Below are 17,585 nucleotides of genomic sequence, written 5' to 3' on the forward strand. Positions count from 1 at the left end.
AAAATAAATGAGAGGAAGTAATTCTTCCACCTCATTCTCTGAGGCCAGTATTACTCTGAAACCAAATCTAGACAAAGATATCACAAGGAAAGAAAATTACAGACCAATATTCCTTATAAACATAGAGAAAAATTTTCTCAAAAAAATACTAGCAAACCGAATGCAGTAATACATAAAATGGTTTATGTATCACGATAATCACAGAAATGTAGGGTTGGTTTTGATTTGAAAGTCATTCAGTACTATTTAATATATGAATAGAGTAAAGGACAAAAATATATGATCATCTCAATAGATACAGAAAAAAGATTTTACAAATTCCAACATTCTTTCATGATAAAAATCATAAAAAAAAAAAAAAACTAGAAATAGGAGGGAACTTCCTCAACCTGATAAAGGGCATCTATAAAATACCCACAGCTAACCTTATACTTAGCAGTGAAATAGTCAAAGCTTATCCTCTAAGATCAGTAACAAGACAAAGATGCCTGCTGTTGACACCTATGTGAAACGTTGTACTGAATGTTGTAATCCACAGCGAGAAAAAGAAATGCAGGGCATCCTCATTCCATATGCAATAGCATACAATAGTATAATAGCATAAAAGAGAATAAAAGTCTGACAAAGTAATTTAACGAAAGAAATGCAAGACGAGTACTGACAACTGCAAAATATTGTTGCAAGAAGTTACGATAAACCTAAATAAATAAAATGAGATCCCATGTTATTGCATTGGAAGATTTAATACTATTAAGCTGGCAGTACTCCTCGAATTGATCTATGCTGCAATTCCCAGTGCAATCTCTATCAACTCCCAGCTGCCTTGCTTTTTTTTTCGCAGAAATTAATAAGTTGATTCTAAAGTTTGTAAGGAAATGCAAGGGACCCAGAATAGCCAAAACAGTCTTGAAAAAAAGAACAAAGTACTTTTCCATTTCAAAACTTACCAGAAAGATACAGTAATCAAGTCTGTGTGATGCTAGCATAAGGATAGATATGCAGATTTAGAATTCAGAGTCCAGAAATAAATCCTTACATTTATGGTTTAATTTTCAACAAGGGTGGCAAGATAATTCAGCAGGGAAATAACAGTCTCAACAAACAGTGCTGGGACAACTGTGTATCTGCATGCAAAAGAATTAAGTTGGAGCCTTATCTCCCACCATATACAAAAATTATCTCAAAATGAGCCATAAGCTTAAATGTAAGAGATAAAACTATACAGCTCTCTGAAGAAAACATAGGCATAAATATTTGCGATGTTGGGTTAGGCAATGATTTCTTAGATATGGCACCAAAAGAACAAGAGACACAAACACAAAAATAAATTGGACTTCATCAAAATAAATAACTTCCATGCTGCAAATGACACCAAGAAAAGGGAAAAACAACCCACGGAATGGGAGAAAATATTTGCAAATCGTATATCTGATAACAGACTTGTATCCAGAATATTTTAAAAACCATTCAACAACAACAATAAAAAATAAGACAACTGAGCCAATTAAAAATAGGGCAATGAATTTGAATAGACATTTATTTAAAGAAGATGCATGAAGGGCCATTAATTACATGAAAATATGTTTAATATTATTGGTCATTAGGAAAATGCAAACCAAAACTACAGTGAGATACTACTTTATACTGTCTAGAACGACAAATAAATAAATAAATAAGTAGAGAGAGAGAGAAGGAGAGAGAGAGAAAGAGAGAATAACGTGTGGTCAGAATGTGGGGAATTTGAAAACCACATAATTGCTGGTGACATTATAAAATAGTGCAGCAACTTTGGGAAACAGTCTAGCAATTCTTCAAAAGAGTTACCATATGACCTAGCAACTTCACTCAGGTATTGTTATGTACTGAATTGTGTCCCCCTCAAAATTCATACGTTGAAACCCTGACCTCCAATGTAACTGTGTTTGGAGAAAGGGCCTTTAAAGAGGTAATTAAGGTTAAATGAGATTATAAGGGTGGGATCTTAATCTGATAGGACTACTGTCATTAAAAGAAAAGGAAGAGACACCACAGCTCTCTCTCTCTCTGTCTCTCTCTCTGTCTCTCTCTCTCTCTCTCTCTCTCTGTCCGTGCACACACAGAAGAAAGACCATGTGAAGACACAGTGAGAAGGTAGATGTCTGTTAGCCAAGAAGAGAGGCTTTGCCAGAGAGGAACTCTTCTGGCACCTAGATCTTGGACTTCCAGCCCCCAGAACTGTGATAAAATAAAGTTCTGTTGTTTCAGCTGCCAAGCCTGTGCTATTTTGTTATGGCAGCCTATGCAGGATAATACAGGCATATATCTGGGAGAAATGAATACATGTTTTCACATAAATGAGTGTACATGAATGTTCATAGCATCATTACTCACATTAGCCCCAAAGTGGAAACAACCTAAGTGTCCACCAATTGATGAATGCATAAACAAAACGTGCTATATCCATACAAGAGAATATTATTTGACAATAAAAAGGAATAGAGTACTCACACATGCTACAACATAGATGAGTTGTTCGTGGGTAAACATTACGCTAAGTGAAGGAAGCTAGCACAGAAGGCTACACATTGTATGATTCCATTTATATGAAATGCCCAGAATAGGCAAAATCCATAAGGACAGAAAGTAGATTAGTGATTGCTAGGGTCTGAAGAGAGTAGGGAGTGATTGCTAATGGGTATGGGATTTCTTTTTGGGGTGATGGAAATATTCTAAAATTTGCTAGTGGTGATGGTTGCACAACTATGTGAATAAACTAAAAAACACTAATTGTCCACTTTTGAAAGGGTGAATTTTATGGTATATGAACTATATTTCAATCAAGCTGTTACAAAGCAAAAAAAAAAGGGTTAGGAAAGTTTAGTTCCGTCACTGAGTTGTGGTCTTTCTGAGGACAGGAAAGAAATATTGCTAATTGGGGTCACTCCGAAGGCTGGTACAGTGCCATGATAGTTTTTCATATTGTCTCTTCTTTTTATTATGCATAATCTCCCAAATATAAGCATGTAAAATACATACAAAGGAGACATATCTATCTCGGATATAAAATTTTTTGAGAGAACAATGATGATTATACTTGTGTTATAACATGTCTTATTGCTATCTAATATTCAGTTTGGTTGATTTGCACCAAGGTGGCTTTTGAACAGAAAGAGAAGGTGGATGTGGTCTCATTCTATGATACTGTAGAGTTTAGAAATTCCTAAACTTGAATGCAGTGATTCCCAACCCTCTCTGTATATTACAGTCTCCTGAGGAGATTTTCAAAATACCTATGCCTAGGCACCACCCTCAATTCTGAGTCAATTAGTTGAGAACCACTGCTCATGTGGAGGTAGGTGTCAATAGGTATAATGCAAAGTGAAATAAGTCAGAGGGAGAAGGTCAAATACCTTATGATTTCCTTCATTAAGTAGTAGATAATAACAACAATAAACAAACAAATAGGGACAGAGATTGGATTGGTGGTTACCAGAGGGGAAGGGGGGAGGGAGGAGGGTGAAAGGGATAATTCGGGACATGTGTGTGGTGATGGGTTGTATTTAGTATTTTGGTGGTGAACATGATGTAATCTATGCAGAAATAGAAGTATAATGATGTACACCTGAAATTTTTACAATGTTATAAACCAATGTTACTGCAATAAACAAAAACTTAAAAAAAAAAAAAGTCCTAAATGTGGTTGTGATTACTATGAGCCTTTCAGATAATTTGTTGTAGTTTTCCAACTTTAATGTGCATAATAATCCACTGAAGATAAAATGCAGATTCTGCCTCAATAGGCCAGAGATTGGGCTCTGAGATTCTGCATTCTGAACAGCTCCCCAGTGATGTCCAGCTGATGACGCCAAAACCACATTTTCAATGGTAAGTGTTGTATAACACATTTTAAATTTGCAGGAGTGGAAGCATGGTTAGTAAGCAGAAAATGAAATAAAGCAGTTACATCATTAGACAAAGGGATTGATGAAAAGAAGGAAGCAGGTAATTTCTTAGACATTAACTTTCATCTGGTGAGACTTTTCCATTGATTAGATTATCATTTAATGATTGGTCCAACCAGTTCAAGAGGAACTCACATTTTTCTAAAAAAATTGTTTTCATTTCATTCATAGCACATATAAAATACAGATTGTCACAGAGTTTTTATAGTTTCTTTAGATATTGTTCTGACTGTCAAGAATGATAGAATCTAGTGAGGAAATATGAACAAATATATTCGTTTTATTTAAATTGACATTATGGACATTTTTGTGCTAGGCACTGTGTTGGGTTCTGGAATTACAGAAATTAATAAAGCATAGAACACTGCTCTTAAAAAATTCACAATCTAATAAGGATGGGGAGGCATGTGGAGACAGATTTGTGAACAGCTAACTGTTATACAAGAAAAAAATCAATGACATGTGAAATAGAAGTACAAGTAATGCGCTGTGGAAGAGGTGATGAATTCCGCCTGGAGAAAGTCTTCATTGATGATCTGGCATTTAGGATTTTGAACTGCCTCCTTCAAAAAATTCACAGCTACTTGCCAGTCTCCCAACTGTTCATTGACAAAAAGCTCACAGTCTGAACTCATCTGGGAATAACTCACTAACATCACAGACCAATTTTAGGAACCTCCTAGAACTTTCTTCAAGGCATCCTTCATTTCCTTATTACGGAGGCTGTAAATCATGGGGTTGAAAAAAGGGGTCAAAACTGAGTAGAACAGAGTTGTGACCTTCTGCATGCCCTCTGCTTGTCCTGCCCCTGGGCTCACATACGTCATCATGACAGAACCGTAGAATAGAAACACGACGGCCAGATGTGAGGAGCAGGTGGAGAAGGCCTTCTTCTGGCCAGCAACTGAGGGCACCTGCATTACAGCCCTCAGCACCAGGGTGTAGGAACCAATAATGTAGAAAAATGTGGCAAAGATGAGGAGGGAACTCATGGTGCCACATATGAGAACAGTCCCTGGAACTGGGATGCAGGCTGAAGCCAGGGCCAGCAGAGGACCGAGGTCACATAGAAAATCATCAAGCACATTTGGGCCACAAAACGGTAGCTGGGTAACAAGTATCACTGGGATCAGAAACCAGAGAAAACCATACACCCAGCAAAAGATGACCAGGCTGCTACAGAACTTGGTAGTCATGACGGCTGGGTAGTGAAGGGGGCGGCAGATTGCCAGGAACCGGTCATAGGCCATAATGGAGAGAAATAAGCATTCGGTTGTGCCCAGTGAGAAAAAGAAGTACAACTGGAGGAGGCACCGAGCAAAGGAGATGGTTTTGGTCTGGGAGAGAAAGTTGGCTAGCATGTTGGGCACATCAGAGTTGACATAGCATATCTCCAAGAAGGAGAAGTTGGCCAGCAGAATGTACATGGGGGTGTGGAGCCCGCGGTCCCAGCGCACTGCACACACGATGGCCATGTTTCCAAGGAGGGTCAGGGTGTAAGTCACAAAGAATATGGAAAAGAGGAAGATTTGTATTTCCCAGCGGCAAGGGAAGCCCAAGAGGATGAACTCACTCACGGTGTGGGAAATATTTCTGGCCTCTGAGGTCATTTCCTTCCATCCTGCGAGGATTGCACCAGAAATTACATATACAAATGGAATTATGCCTCCTGATTCCTCCCCAAGAGAGTGAGCTCATTTTCCTGATCATAGGGGAGGGGCCCTAGACCAGTGGTTTCTATTTTTGATTGGGCACCCCAACAATACAGTGTTGAGTATACTCTTCTATATGTGACTATTGACTTTTAAACTATACACAAACCACTGTCAATCAATATAGTAAACACAGTCATAAACTGAATAATGACGTTTCAGTCAACAAGAGACCTCATATGTGACAGTGGTCCCGTAAGATTAGTACCATATAGCCTAGGTGTGTAGTAGCCTATACCATCTAGGTTTGTGTAAGTACACTCTATGATGTTGGCAGAACAAAAATGCCTAATGATGCATTTCTCAGAGCATATCCCCATTATTAAGCCAGGCATAACTGTATTGGTAAAGATTTTGCTAAAAGTTTTCTTAGAATTAAAATAAAAATAGAAATTCAGATATTTCCTTTCTGCATCCTTCATGGGGTTGCCTGGTGCGCTCAACTTCGGAGAGCATTGCAGAATACAGAGAGGTGGCTGGCTAAAGCTAAATTGAGATATAAACTTTGACATGGCCAATTCAATTTTTAAAATATTAGAATTGACGGATTTACTGAACAAAACAGTAATATCAGCTAAGTGACATGAAGGAGAGAACATGAGACTTTGAAGTCAGCTATAAAAATAATCACAGATTGACTTGAAGCAGGTTACAATTTAGCTACATTAAGTGACCCTTTTTAAGTCATTATTAGTATCCATTCTCTATCTGTAGAATGGTGTAGTACATAAGCTTCAGGCTTTGATCTTATCAGAATCATGTGGGGCAGGCTTTGAAAGGTGTAAGTTTCAGCCTGGGTTTGGGATCACTGGTGTGGCAGAGCACAGACTTTGGACACATTGTAGATCTTGACTCTGCCACTTCCTGAGGAGTATTTCCTCAGGAAAGGACTTAACCTTTGAGACGATTTTCCTTTCTCTGTGAAACATGAATAATAATACCTCCATAGCAAGGATGACATAAGAACTGCATAAAATAATGTATGCAAAAGCAGTTTAAAAATTATAAAATGCTACATAAATATAAACTATTATAGACTGTTCAGGGATTATCATGCTAGATTTTATACTCCCGTATTAATCTTATAAATTACACTGATTTCAAAATGCAAAAGAATGTTTTTGCCTGTGGAATTTCAGCTATGTGACAGGCAAATTACATGTATGTGTGTACGCGTGTGTACATGTGTGTGTACATGAGTGTGTACGTGTGTGAATGAATAGGAGTGTGCTCTTCAGTCCTCTCAGACCACACCAGATGCAACTCCCTAATAAGCTTCATTTTAAGACCATTTTTTGCCCATCAAACACATCAGAGCTCTCATCTTCTGCTTTATGGACTGTCTTCCTTGGTAGGGATACCATCACAGTCTTAAATGATGGGATAATTTTCCTGATGGCTACACTGTAATTTGTATTAAGGCCATCTAGTTTTGAATCTGCAAAACTTCCTGGGAGATCCCTTCCCACGCTGCCCCCTACCCACGCCCGGCTCCCCTGTGGGATTTCCTGGGAAATGAAGATCAGAAGGTACTCAAATGACCATAACTGAGAAGCACCAACTAATACTATTTCAAAACAGGCAGCCTTCTGGAAATCAGTTTTTTGATGCAATCATTTTTCTCTCTGGTATTCTTTGATTTTGTGGTTTATTCAACCCTGGAAAAAGCCTGGCTATTCTTTTGACTACAAGGGAATAGAGAAGAGTTTATCTAAACTTTAGGATTGACCTAGGCCAAAGTTTAACCCAGAAAAACTTTGGAATATGGGTCTGTCATCTGTTTCAACTGTCTTTTTCCTCCTTTCCCATTTCAGAAGCTCAGAGCTCAAGTGCTGTGTTCACTTTTTCTTAACAACACCAGTTCTCCAGGAAAAAAATTCAATAAACTCATACATCAACATTCCAAGAGGGCTCCCCAATCTTTGAGCTGTGAGGTTTTTTTTCAGCTGCATGATTATGGAAGTGCCAACCCCTCCCCTAATGTGATTAGGGCCAGGGTACAATATCAAAATGAAGATCACTTGGCTCTAGTCCTATTTCCAGGCTCAGAGTTTGTGGCTGGGGGAGAGGGGGCATCAGCTTTTCTCCTGCTGTGATGGGGGCTGCAGTTCAAGCTTTGCAGCTGCGGCTATAGCATTTGACAAGCTAATAGCAGGATTCTTTACATCAGTCATGTGACAGAGAAAGTAATTGCCATAAGCACTGGGCGGTAGCTGCTTCATTTCCATGGACTCCACAGGAGGCAGCTTCCTTTTAGGTAGGGCAGCTTGAAAGGGATTAGTTTTGAACAAGTTAACCCTTATGTTTAACATGCATCATTATTGGGGGCTTTCATAATTACTCTATGGAGGAGCCATAGCAAGGATTGTTGCCTATATTTCATATATTAAGGGATAAAGACTCAAAGAGGTTAAATGCCTGAGGTCCCAATCAGTAAGTGATGGGGTCAGGACAAGAGTCCCTGCTTTTTGGCTCCTATTTGCCTGTTTTTTTCACCATTTTAGAGGACCTCCAGCATAAATGTGTCTGAAACGTCACCCCTTCCAAGGAAAAAGTGCATCAAATTAACAAAATGAATAACTGTTGGTGCTGCAGACACCACCACGTCATCTGAGGGGAAAGGAGAGGGGGTTTCCCAAGCACTTCTCAAATCATACCGCTTGGATAGAATTATGGTTTTTTTCTTTTTAGTTTTTCCTTTTATTTTTCATTTTTACCTGGCTATCTTATTTTTCGTAATAAGAATAGTTAAAAGGCATACAAATACCATCCAACATAGTTCAACTTCAAGAGTTGAACTTAATTTATCCTCAAATGTGGTCATAAAATGGCATCAATTGGCCATTGGAAATGAGACCTGCTGCAGGTGTCACTTCACCGCCATAGGTAGAAGAGAGGCGGTCCCTCTCACGTGAACTGAGGTGGGAAGGGCGGAGCAGGCCGTTATTTGCAGAGCTATTTTACTCTTACCTGACTTTTGTGATATGCATTATTCAGCTCCTCTATAGTTATCCATAACCTGAGGTGGATCACCCCTCACCCATTTATACAAAATCAACCTAAATGATAAATTTAAAGAAGTAAAATGAAATGAAATTAAAAAAAAAGAGAAGATACTAAGAAGCAAAGATAGACACTGAGGAGACATGTAAGGGGGATACAGGTGATTGTTTCTTTGCGTTTTGGGGTGTTATAATTCTTTTTATTGAAACCTTTGATTTATTATTACTTTTATTATTTTAACTTTTTTTCACCCATTAGATATGTTTTCCAGTTTCTACCACTGCCTGCCTGAGTCTCTATTTCCTAGTTATTTTGTAGCACAAAGGACAATTGATTCAATGGGCTATGTCCTAGGGACTCACGTAAGGGAATAGTTGAATTCTGTTCCTTGTTCACCTGCCTCCTCCTGTCTCTAGAGGGAATGAAACTGTCAAGTCTGGCCTTCTGTTTCTTGGAATAATGTATTGCTCATATTCACTGGCCTCATAGATATCATGGATTAGAATGAGATCTACAAGATCACATTTTCTTATTGATCTGAACTCACTGAATCTTGGAGCTGGAAGGATTTTAGAGGTTCTCCAGCTTCTCCTTCCACCAGCAGTAAGAGCCCCTCTCTTTTACCTTCTAGCTAGTTGGTTAATTAGCTTCTCCTGGAATAATCCACGACAAAGAGCTCACTGAAAGTCAGAACAGCTTTCATTTTTAGAAGTTGTGATAAACTTCCTTGTTCTCTCTTACATTCCTGAGTCACTTTCCCTTCTTGATTTATGGTCTTGGTCTTGTTTTTACCTCAGGGAAGGGAGGTTAACACTTACTATGTGCTCATCATAACATATTCTGTTAGGATTTTGAACATGCATATTCTTCTTACTCTTTACACAATTACACATGTAATAATTGAGCTACAGGAAGCCATTAAGTGGCAGTGCTGCGCAGATTTGTATTCTTTCAACTACATTATACTGAGGCTCAGAATAAGTCTACACAGCAGCACTTAAAAATATTTGAGGAAGGAACTCATGTCTTGTTTGAAGCTTTTCTATTTATACTAAGCACTCTTGGTTTCTTCAACTGAATATGAGATAATTTCCAGGGTGCTTATCATCCTGGTTACCTTCTTTTCACTGTTCATAACTTTCTGAAGATGTGATCTTACTAAAACTGAACACGATACCCTTCATACTGTGTGACTGACACAGAGCACAGTATTATAATATCTTTTTCTCTAGAAACTCATGCAGACTTCAACTGACATTAACTTTTTTGGGCAGTAATTTTGTACCTTCGACTTTTATTGAGTTTTCATTTTACCAAAGCCTGTAGAGTTTGTTCATAAGAACTTCTTTAAGACCAGAGTGGTCCCATCTAATGCTTCTCTCGTTGAGTTTTGGAAGTGAGGAAGGTGGGGTAATAACCAAGATCTTAAGACTTTCAAATATTAGCTTTCTTTTTTATTTTATTGCCTATTAATTTGATAAAATTTCTTGTGAATTTCACCTAGGTCTTTGGTTACAGTATTATGTAGAACATGAGAAAATCCTTTTTCAGATTACTTAAAACTTTTTCTAGGTTAACATCTGTTATTAGATAGATGGCTAAGCTAAAAATAGATAAATAGTACAAAAGTGGTGAAAATGACATTGTATCTCTGGAAAACATTCTGGCATATATTATCAAACAGATGGTTTATGAAAAAAATTTAGAAGCATCTCATAAACCCTGAGCAAGGAGACTCTCACCACAATGCTGTCATCTGGTGTTGGAAAGACATTCTTGTTTAGGTCTTAGTCCAGTGAAAAGCTCACTAAATTCCTTAGAGAAACTCATTCTTTCTTCATAATCACTTTATTTCACTAATCTCTGTAAATCTGTTTATGTCTGTCTCTTTCTTTCTCTCCAATTTTTTTTTTCCTTAGTTATTTCTAAGATGACAATATGACTTGGGATTTCAGACTCCGCAAAATTTAAGATCCGGCTACAATACTACTCATCTTATATAGTTTCAGTAGTTGTATAATTAAAGAACAATATTTCATAACATTTTCAGTAAAATATTTTTAAATAATAGCATTAACTTTTTAATTGCTGTCCATCATGAGCTCTAGTTCATTTTCTATTAACTATCACTTTGCTACCATTTATTGAACACTTAAATGCTAGGTACAATCTTTTCAAGCTTACCCTCTAAACATTCATTGGCATAGCTGATCTCTGGCCTACACCATTTCAAAAATTCAACAAAAGTTTACTGAATGCCTTCTGTATTTTTGTATACTTTTCAATGCAAGGGATGTTTTGGAACATGTATTTATTTTCCTGCATGGTGGAATGTCTTGAAAATTAAAAATATTCTTTTCAATAAAATTAAGGGGAATTTTAAGAAGTGAATATGAAATTTCAGTGTAAATTGTGGGAGTCAAATTTATAACCTCCACATTTCTAAATGAAGGTTGTTAATTTAAATATGGAAGATACAGATGTTCTTTTGTTTTTCATATTAGCACACATGAATAATCATGATACAATTGTTGGTGAAGGTGCAATGAAATGACACTCAGAACTGTTGGAGGGACTATAAACTTGTAAATTTTTTTTCTGGCAGGCAATTTGGAAATACCCAGAGCTTTTATAACATCTATACACATTAAATAAAAATCAGAGGTGTAGAAATAATTAATAATAAGCAAGTTCATCATAGCATTGCATAAGAATTTCCCGAGATCATGTTAAAATAGAGATTATGATTCAAAAGGAATGAATGAGGCTTGGGATTCTAAATTTCTAATAAGCAACCATGTAATGCTGATTCTTTGAGTAGTAAAAGTTTATAAAGTTCTTTATACTTTATAGCGTTCTTTGTGTAGCAAGCGTTTGTGTAGTTGTTTATATACATTTCTGTAGCAAGAGTAATAATACAAAGGAATAGAAAAAATCCTGGAAAGAAATAAAACTTCATATTAATAGTGGTAGGTTTTTTTAAGGTCTGATAATAGGTTATATAATTTTCTTTTTTATACATATCTAAGTTTCTCAAAATTTCTATGAGTAACATATGTTACTTTCATAATCTGAAAAAATAATCATCATAAAATATTGGTTTTGAAGGTACTTACTCTTCTGGATCTTCTACCTTCTCTAAGCACTTTTTGGGACCTTTACTGTTCCTTCCAACGTGTGAGGAGGCCCACTATTTGTGTCAGGTTTGACTTGCCATATAGGATATCACCTCCCCTTCGCTTGTTACTTGGATTTAAAGCCGATGGAATCAGCCTCTGTGCCAGGGTTGAGGATGAAGGGAGTATTCCCAGCAGGGCATCCTGAAGGCTTTACTCTTAGGTGACCAATACCATTTCATAAAGCTAGGGCTGAGATTGGAAGTATTTTAAAAATCGAGTACATTGTTATGAGAAATGATAACCATTATCTTCTGGAGAGGATTTGTGTTTCTCCTTTCCCACTGGAAGGAGTCATATTTTATCCTCATTCTACTTTTATTTCCTAAAAGAAACAAAAAGGAAAAGTATATTAGTTTCCATTTTAGGTTTTACTTTTCTTCAGTAAATTTTATTTTAAGGAGAATGCTATAGTTTAAAATAAAGATCACAAAAACTGTGGTAATAGAAAGGATTAAATGAAGGAAATATAATTATTTTTTAATTTTTTCTTTTACCTTTCCAGTTGACAAAATTTGAAAGTAATGGTTTCTTTTTCAACTAGAAAGGTAGAAAGTACTTTCTCAGACTAACATTTCCACACTCAAAATACAACACATTTTCCTCTGTCCCACATTCACGAAATATGGGCATCCGCCCTTTGTTTCAGGAGTGGATTCAGGCACTGATTGGGAGTAGGAAACAGTGTCTGCAGATAAGCCTTTCCCTTGCTCTTCATTTCCCCTGGGTCTCAGAGTTCTGTCCCTTGTGCTTTCACTTTCAGTGCATTTGGGGAAACCTTTTTTGGAAGTTGGAAAAGGTGTGTCTTTTTCCCCCCTGCAGCAGTGATAAGAACGAAAGCTTGGATTCTCCACTTCTCCCCGGTTAAACAATTGCTGGGCCAAAGCCGGCTTCCCTGAAGGGACTTTCTGCTGAGATTCCCTCAGCTGGATGGACGTTACCCCAAGGACCCATCTTTTGATGAGTTTAATTTCAAACACGCGATACTGCTTTGCTCACGTTGGACCAACGGTTCTACTCCATCTGTTGACGCTGTCCATTAGGCATGCAATTCTGAGCCCCTTTCTCTGACTAAAGGGACATCTGTTTTGTTTACTCATTTTTGAATTCATTACATGGATCTGAAAGTCTATCCATGCCTGTAGCTGCCCTTTTATTTGCTATACAAATATTAGCAGTTAATATTTATCGAAAGCTTGTTATGTTCCAGGCAGTAAAATGAGTAACTTTTATGAATAATCTCATTTGATTCCCATAATAATCCAATATGTTAGATATTACAATTTTTTTTTACTTTGTAGGTGAAATCAATGAAGCTTAGATAAATTAATTAAGTTGTTCAAGGTCTCACATCTAATAAAAAGGAATGCCGATATCTAAATTCAGTTCTCTCTGAGAGTAGAACCTCAGTTCTTAAATACTAAACTATTTACCTTGTATCTTTACTTGGCAGGGAAGGAAAATAATGCTTATTGATAATTCATCTCATGTCAATCACTGTGACAGATTCTTACATGTAAGTCATTTTATTTAATCCTTGCAACACCCTGTGTGCCAGGTATCTCTGCTGCAATTAAAAAAAATTCTGATTATCAAAGTACTATGCATTGAAACAAAAATTTGGAAGATTCAGAAAAGTTAAGGGAGCCAAAAAATTACTGATAATTTTATCAAGCAGATATAAATTCAGGTAAAACCTTGGCATGTATCTTCTTGTCTTTTTTGTTCTAAGAATTTTTTGTACACATATGAGATCATATAGCATTTACAAATTAATATCCTGCTTATATAAACATTTTTTCATGTAATTAAAACTCTGTTAAATATTTTTAAAGCTGCATTATAGTGTTATTTTTATAACATTTCCTAGTGTATTTAGGCTATTTTAAACGTTCTGATCCTAGAATAATGCAATATAAATTTTTGGGTTTAAATGCTTGTTTAATTTTAGAATATTTTCCTAGAGTAGATTGCTTGAAAGAAAATTATAATGTCAAAGATATATATAATTTAGTGTTACCAATACATATTGCCAAGTTGCTTTCCAAAATATATTCTCAAAACGTGTTAATGAGGATGGCATCCTTTAATATCCTGCTTGGCATATGGATGGTATTTTTAAAAATTATCTCTATATTGATAGAAGAACAATGTTCATGTCTCATTTTTATGTTTACAATTCTGTGCTTACTAATTATGTCATTTTTTTTCCAGTTTTATTGAGTTACAATTGACATACAACACTATATAAGTTTAAGGTGTACAGCATAATGATTTGACTTACATATATCATGAACTGATTACAATAAGTTTATTTAACATCCATCATCTCATATAGATACAAAAAAAAAGGGAGAAAAATTTTTTTTCTTTGTGATGCGAACTCCTAGGATTCACTCTCTTAACAACTTTCATATATATCAGACAACAGTGTTAACTATAGTTATCACGTTGTACATAACATCCCTAGTACTCACTTATCTTATAACTAAAAGTTTGTACCTTTTGACCACCTTCAGCCAATTCCCTCTACTCCCACTCCCCGCCTCTGGTAACCACAAATTTGATCTCTTTTTCTATGAGTTTGATTTTTTTTTTTTTTGTTTAGATTCCACATGTAAGTGAGATCATACAGTATTTGTCTTTCTCTGTCTGGTTTATTTCACTTAGCACAATGTCCTCAAGGTCCATTTATGTTGTCACAAATGGAAGGATTGCCTCTTTTTTTAATGGCCAAATAATATTCCATTGCATATATATTCCACAACCTCATTATCCATTTATCTGTGAATGGACACTTATGTTATTTCCATGTCTTGGCTATTGTGAATAATGCTGCTATGAACATGGGGTGAACATACCTCTTTGACATAGTTTTTTCATTTCTTTTGGATATATTACCAGGGGAATTGGAATTCCAGTGGAAGTGGAATTGCTGGATCATATAGTGGTTCTATTTTTAATTTTTTGAGGAACCTCCCATACTATTTTCCATAGTGGCTGTACCAATTTACAATCCCACCAACAGTGCGCAAGGGTTTCTTTTTCTCCATGTCCTCACCAGCATTCGTTATCTCTTGTCTTTATAATGATAGCCATTCTAATAGGTATGAGGGGATATGTCATTGTGGTTTTGGTTTGCATTTCCCTAATTATTAGTGGTGTTGAGTATCTTTTCATGTACCTGTTTGCTATTTGTATTTCTTCATTGGAAAAATGTGTATTCAGGTCCTTTACCCATTTTTTAATTGGATTATTTTTTTCTATTGACTTGTACGTATTCTTTATATTTTTTTGATATTAATTCCTTATCAGATACATGGTTTGCAAATATGTTTTCCTGTTCCATAGATTGTCTTTTCATTTGGTGCTTTAGGTGTCATATCCAAAAAGGCATTGCCAAGATCTATGTCGAGGAGGTTTTTTCCTATGTTTTCTTCTAGAAGTTTTATGCTTTCAGGTCTTACATTTAATCTATTTCAAGTTAATTTCTGTGAGTGGTATAAGATAGGGGTCTAGTTTCATTCTTTTACATGCAAATATCCAATTTTCCCAGTACTATTTATTGAAGAGATTGTCTTTTCTCTATTGAATATTCTTGGCTCCCTTGTCAAATATTAGTTAACCATATATGCATGGGTTTATTTCTGGGCTCTCAATTCTGTTCCATTGGTCTATGTGTCTGTTTTTATGCCAATACGATACTGTTTCCATGACTATGGTTTTGTAATGTAGTTTGACATTAAGAAGTGTGATGCCTCCAGCTATGTTCTTCTTTCTCAAGATTGCTTTGGGGTCTTTCGTGGTTCCACACAACTTTTAGGATTTTTTTTTTCTATTTCTGTGAAAATTGCCACTGGAATTTTGATAGGGACTTCATTGAATCTGTAGATTGCTTTGGGTAGTATGGACATTTTAACAATATTAATCTTTCTGATCCGTGAACGCAGAATTTCTTTCCATTTATCTGCGTCTTCTTCAATTTCTAGCATCAATGTCTTACACATCAATCCTTATTCTACAGTCTAAAATAATGGAAATAGCCATGGTGCCATTAAATTTATTTTACCCTGAGAATCAACAACCAGATAATAGTCACCAAAAGATCAGGAAAAGGAAGATGGGGGAGCAGCATCAGTTATGGAATATGTGACCTCTTTCCATTGTTTGTGTCTTTATAACTTACCTGTTGTGATAACATTTAAAAAGCCAATTACTTTCAAGTTTGTGATTCTAAGAGGGAAAATGGTCTGCCCAAATTGTATCTGTTCTCGTCTGGCAGAGTGGTTCTCAGAGAGGCTTCCACAATGGATAGAGTGAAGCTTTTTAGGGTCAGAATATCCTTCAAAAAGTCTCAGATGGCAATAGATATATACTTCCAGGAGGTCAGAGATTGTACATATAAGTGCCTCCTTCTCAGGACTCACTAAAAAAAAATTGTGTGCCCTATAGGGCAATCAGAACATCTCCCAGTGGTTTAGGAGGAAGCAAACACACTGAAGGCAGGGGAAACAAAAGAGATGTATTTTCCTTAAATAATAATCCTGTCAGAGCCAGAAGTAGTTGAATGCTAGAAATTTATGCTTTCTCCTGCAAACAGGACACTTGGATTCCACTGGAGGTTAGACATATCTCACCAGAATGAGTATGATTGAATCCTGCTTTTATTCTATCTTCCTCACAATAGATGGCTAATATATATGTGCTGAGTGAATGAATAGATGTCTTGAGGAAGTCACTTAGTTGAGAATTTCACTGCATTCTACCTGTGCAAGGTGGCCAGATAGAGACAGGCCATGAGTACTCTCTTTGATAAAATTACCGTGAGAATCAACATTACTCTGTGAAAAATTCCTGATGTGCAAGGAAACCTATCTTGGCAAAAGTTTTCACATGTCTCAGACTTCAGGTCTTATTGTCTCTTAAAAATTTCTAAACCAGTTTTAGTCACTTGCATTATGAAAAACTCAGCCCTCCTTGAAAGGTCTCCTAGTTTTACTATCTCCTCTGATCATACAATTATCCTCCCAGTAACAGAGCCTCAATATGGTTACTTTCTGTTTCATAGTTCTTCTCCACAGTTACTCCAAATTGTTTCCCACCCTCTCCAAATCATCTTGCTGTTTTTACTTGTGATCACATCTGGGCCACAATCACTTCAGTGATCAGTCCTGTTTATTGTCAGCTTTGCTTAAAGTTTGTTCATCTAGGTGGATGCTGAAAAAGATGCTAAAATGGGGGTGGGGGGGAGGGTGTTCTGTGTTACTAGCTCCTATTCATCCTAGGTTGGAACAGGGAAGGAAGACAGGAGGGAATGACAGTAGTATCCTACAGCAGCAGGGGCAGGAACAGACCTCCTGAATATTATTATTTGCTCAAGCTCTGTCTCTTTTTCTTTAGCTAGCAATCTATTTGAGTTAGATTGATTACGGACTTTGGAATCATGCAAACCTGGGTTCAAGTCTTGTCTCTCCCGTTTATTACTCCGTTACGTCTATAACCTGGGAAACTATCAAACATTTCTAAAATCCGGTATTCCAAAAACTTATTTGAAGCTTTTCTCTGGGTAAAAAAAGTTTTTTCAATTCAGACTGAAGGGACACAGCTTCACTTCTACCCTCCCAGCTTTAACATGTGCAAAGCAGCAGAGGAGAGAGCTGTGTCTGGACACGTGAGTTTTAACTAAAATGGAATTTTATTCACAGAAAGAATTTTCTTAATGGTGGTTAATTTCAGGAAACCCACAAAAGTCT

The 17,585-nt window shown here is 36.5% G+C and overlaps 1 protein-coding gene and 1 pseudogene across 1 annotated transcript; one reads left to right on the forward strand and one right to left on the reverse strand.

Moving 5' to 3' along the window:
• The window catches only part of LOC131405847 (olfactory receptor 11H2-like), a 42,499-nt pseudogene that overhangs the window by 13,012 nt on the left and 11,902 nt on the right, over positions 1-17,585 (forward strand).
• Positions 4,610-5,551, reverse strand: LOC131405856 (olfactory receptor 11H6-like). Its single transcript, XM_058541096.1, has one exon. It carries the CDS (start codon positions 5,549-5,551, stop codon positions 4,610-4,612), a length of 942 nt encoding a protein of 313 aa, XP_058397079.1.

This window comes from Diceros bicornis, chromosome 5 (assembly GCF_020826845.1).
Source record: "Diceros bicornis minor isolate mBicDic1 chromosome 5, mDicBic1.mat.cur, whole genome shotgun sequence".
NCBI classification, from domain to species: Eukaryota; Metazoa; Chordata; class Mammalia; order Perissodactyla; family Rhinocerotidae; genus Diceros; species Diceros bicornis.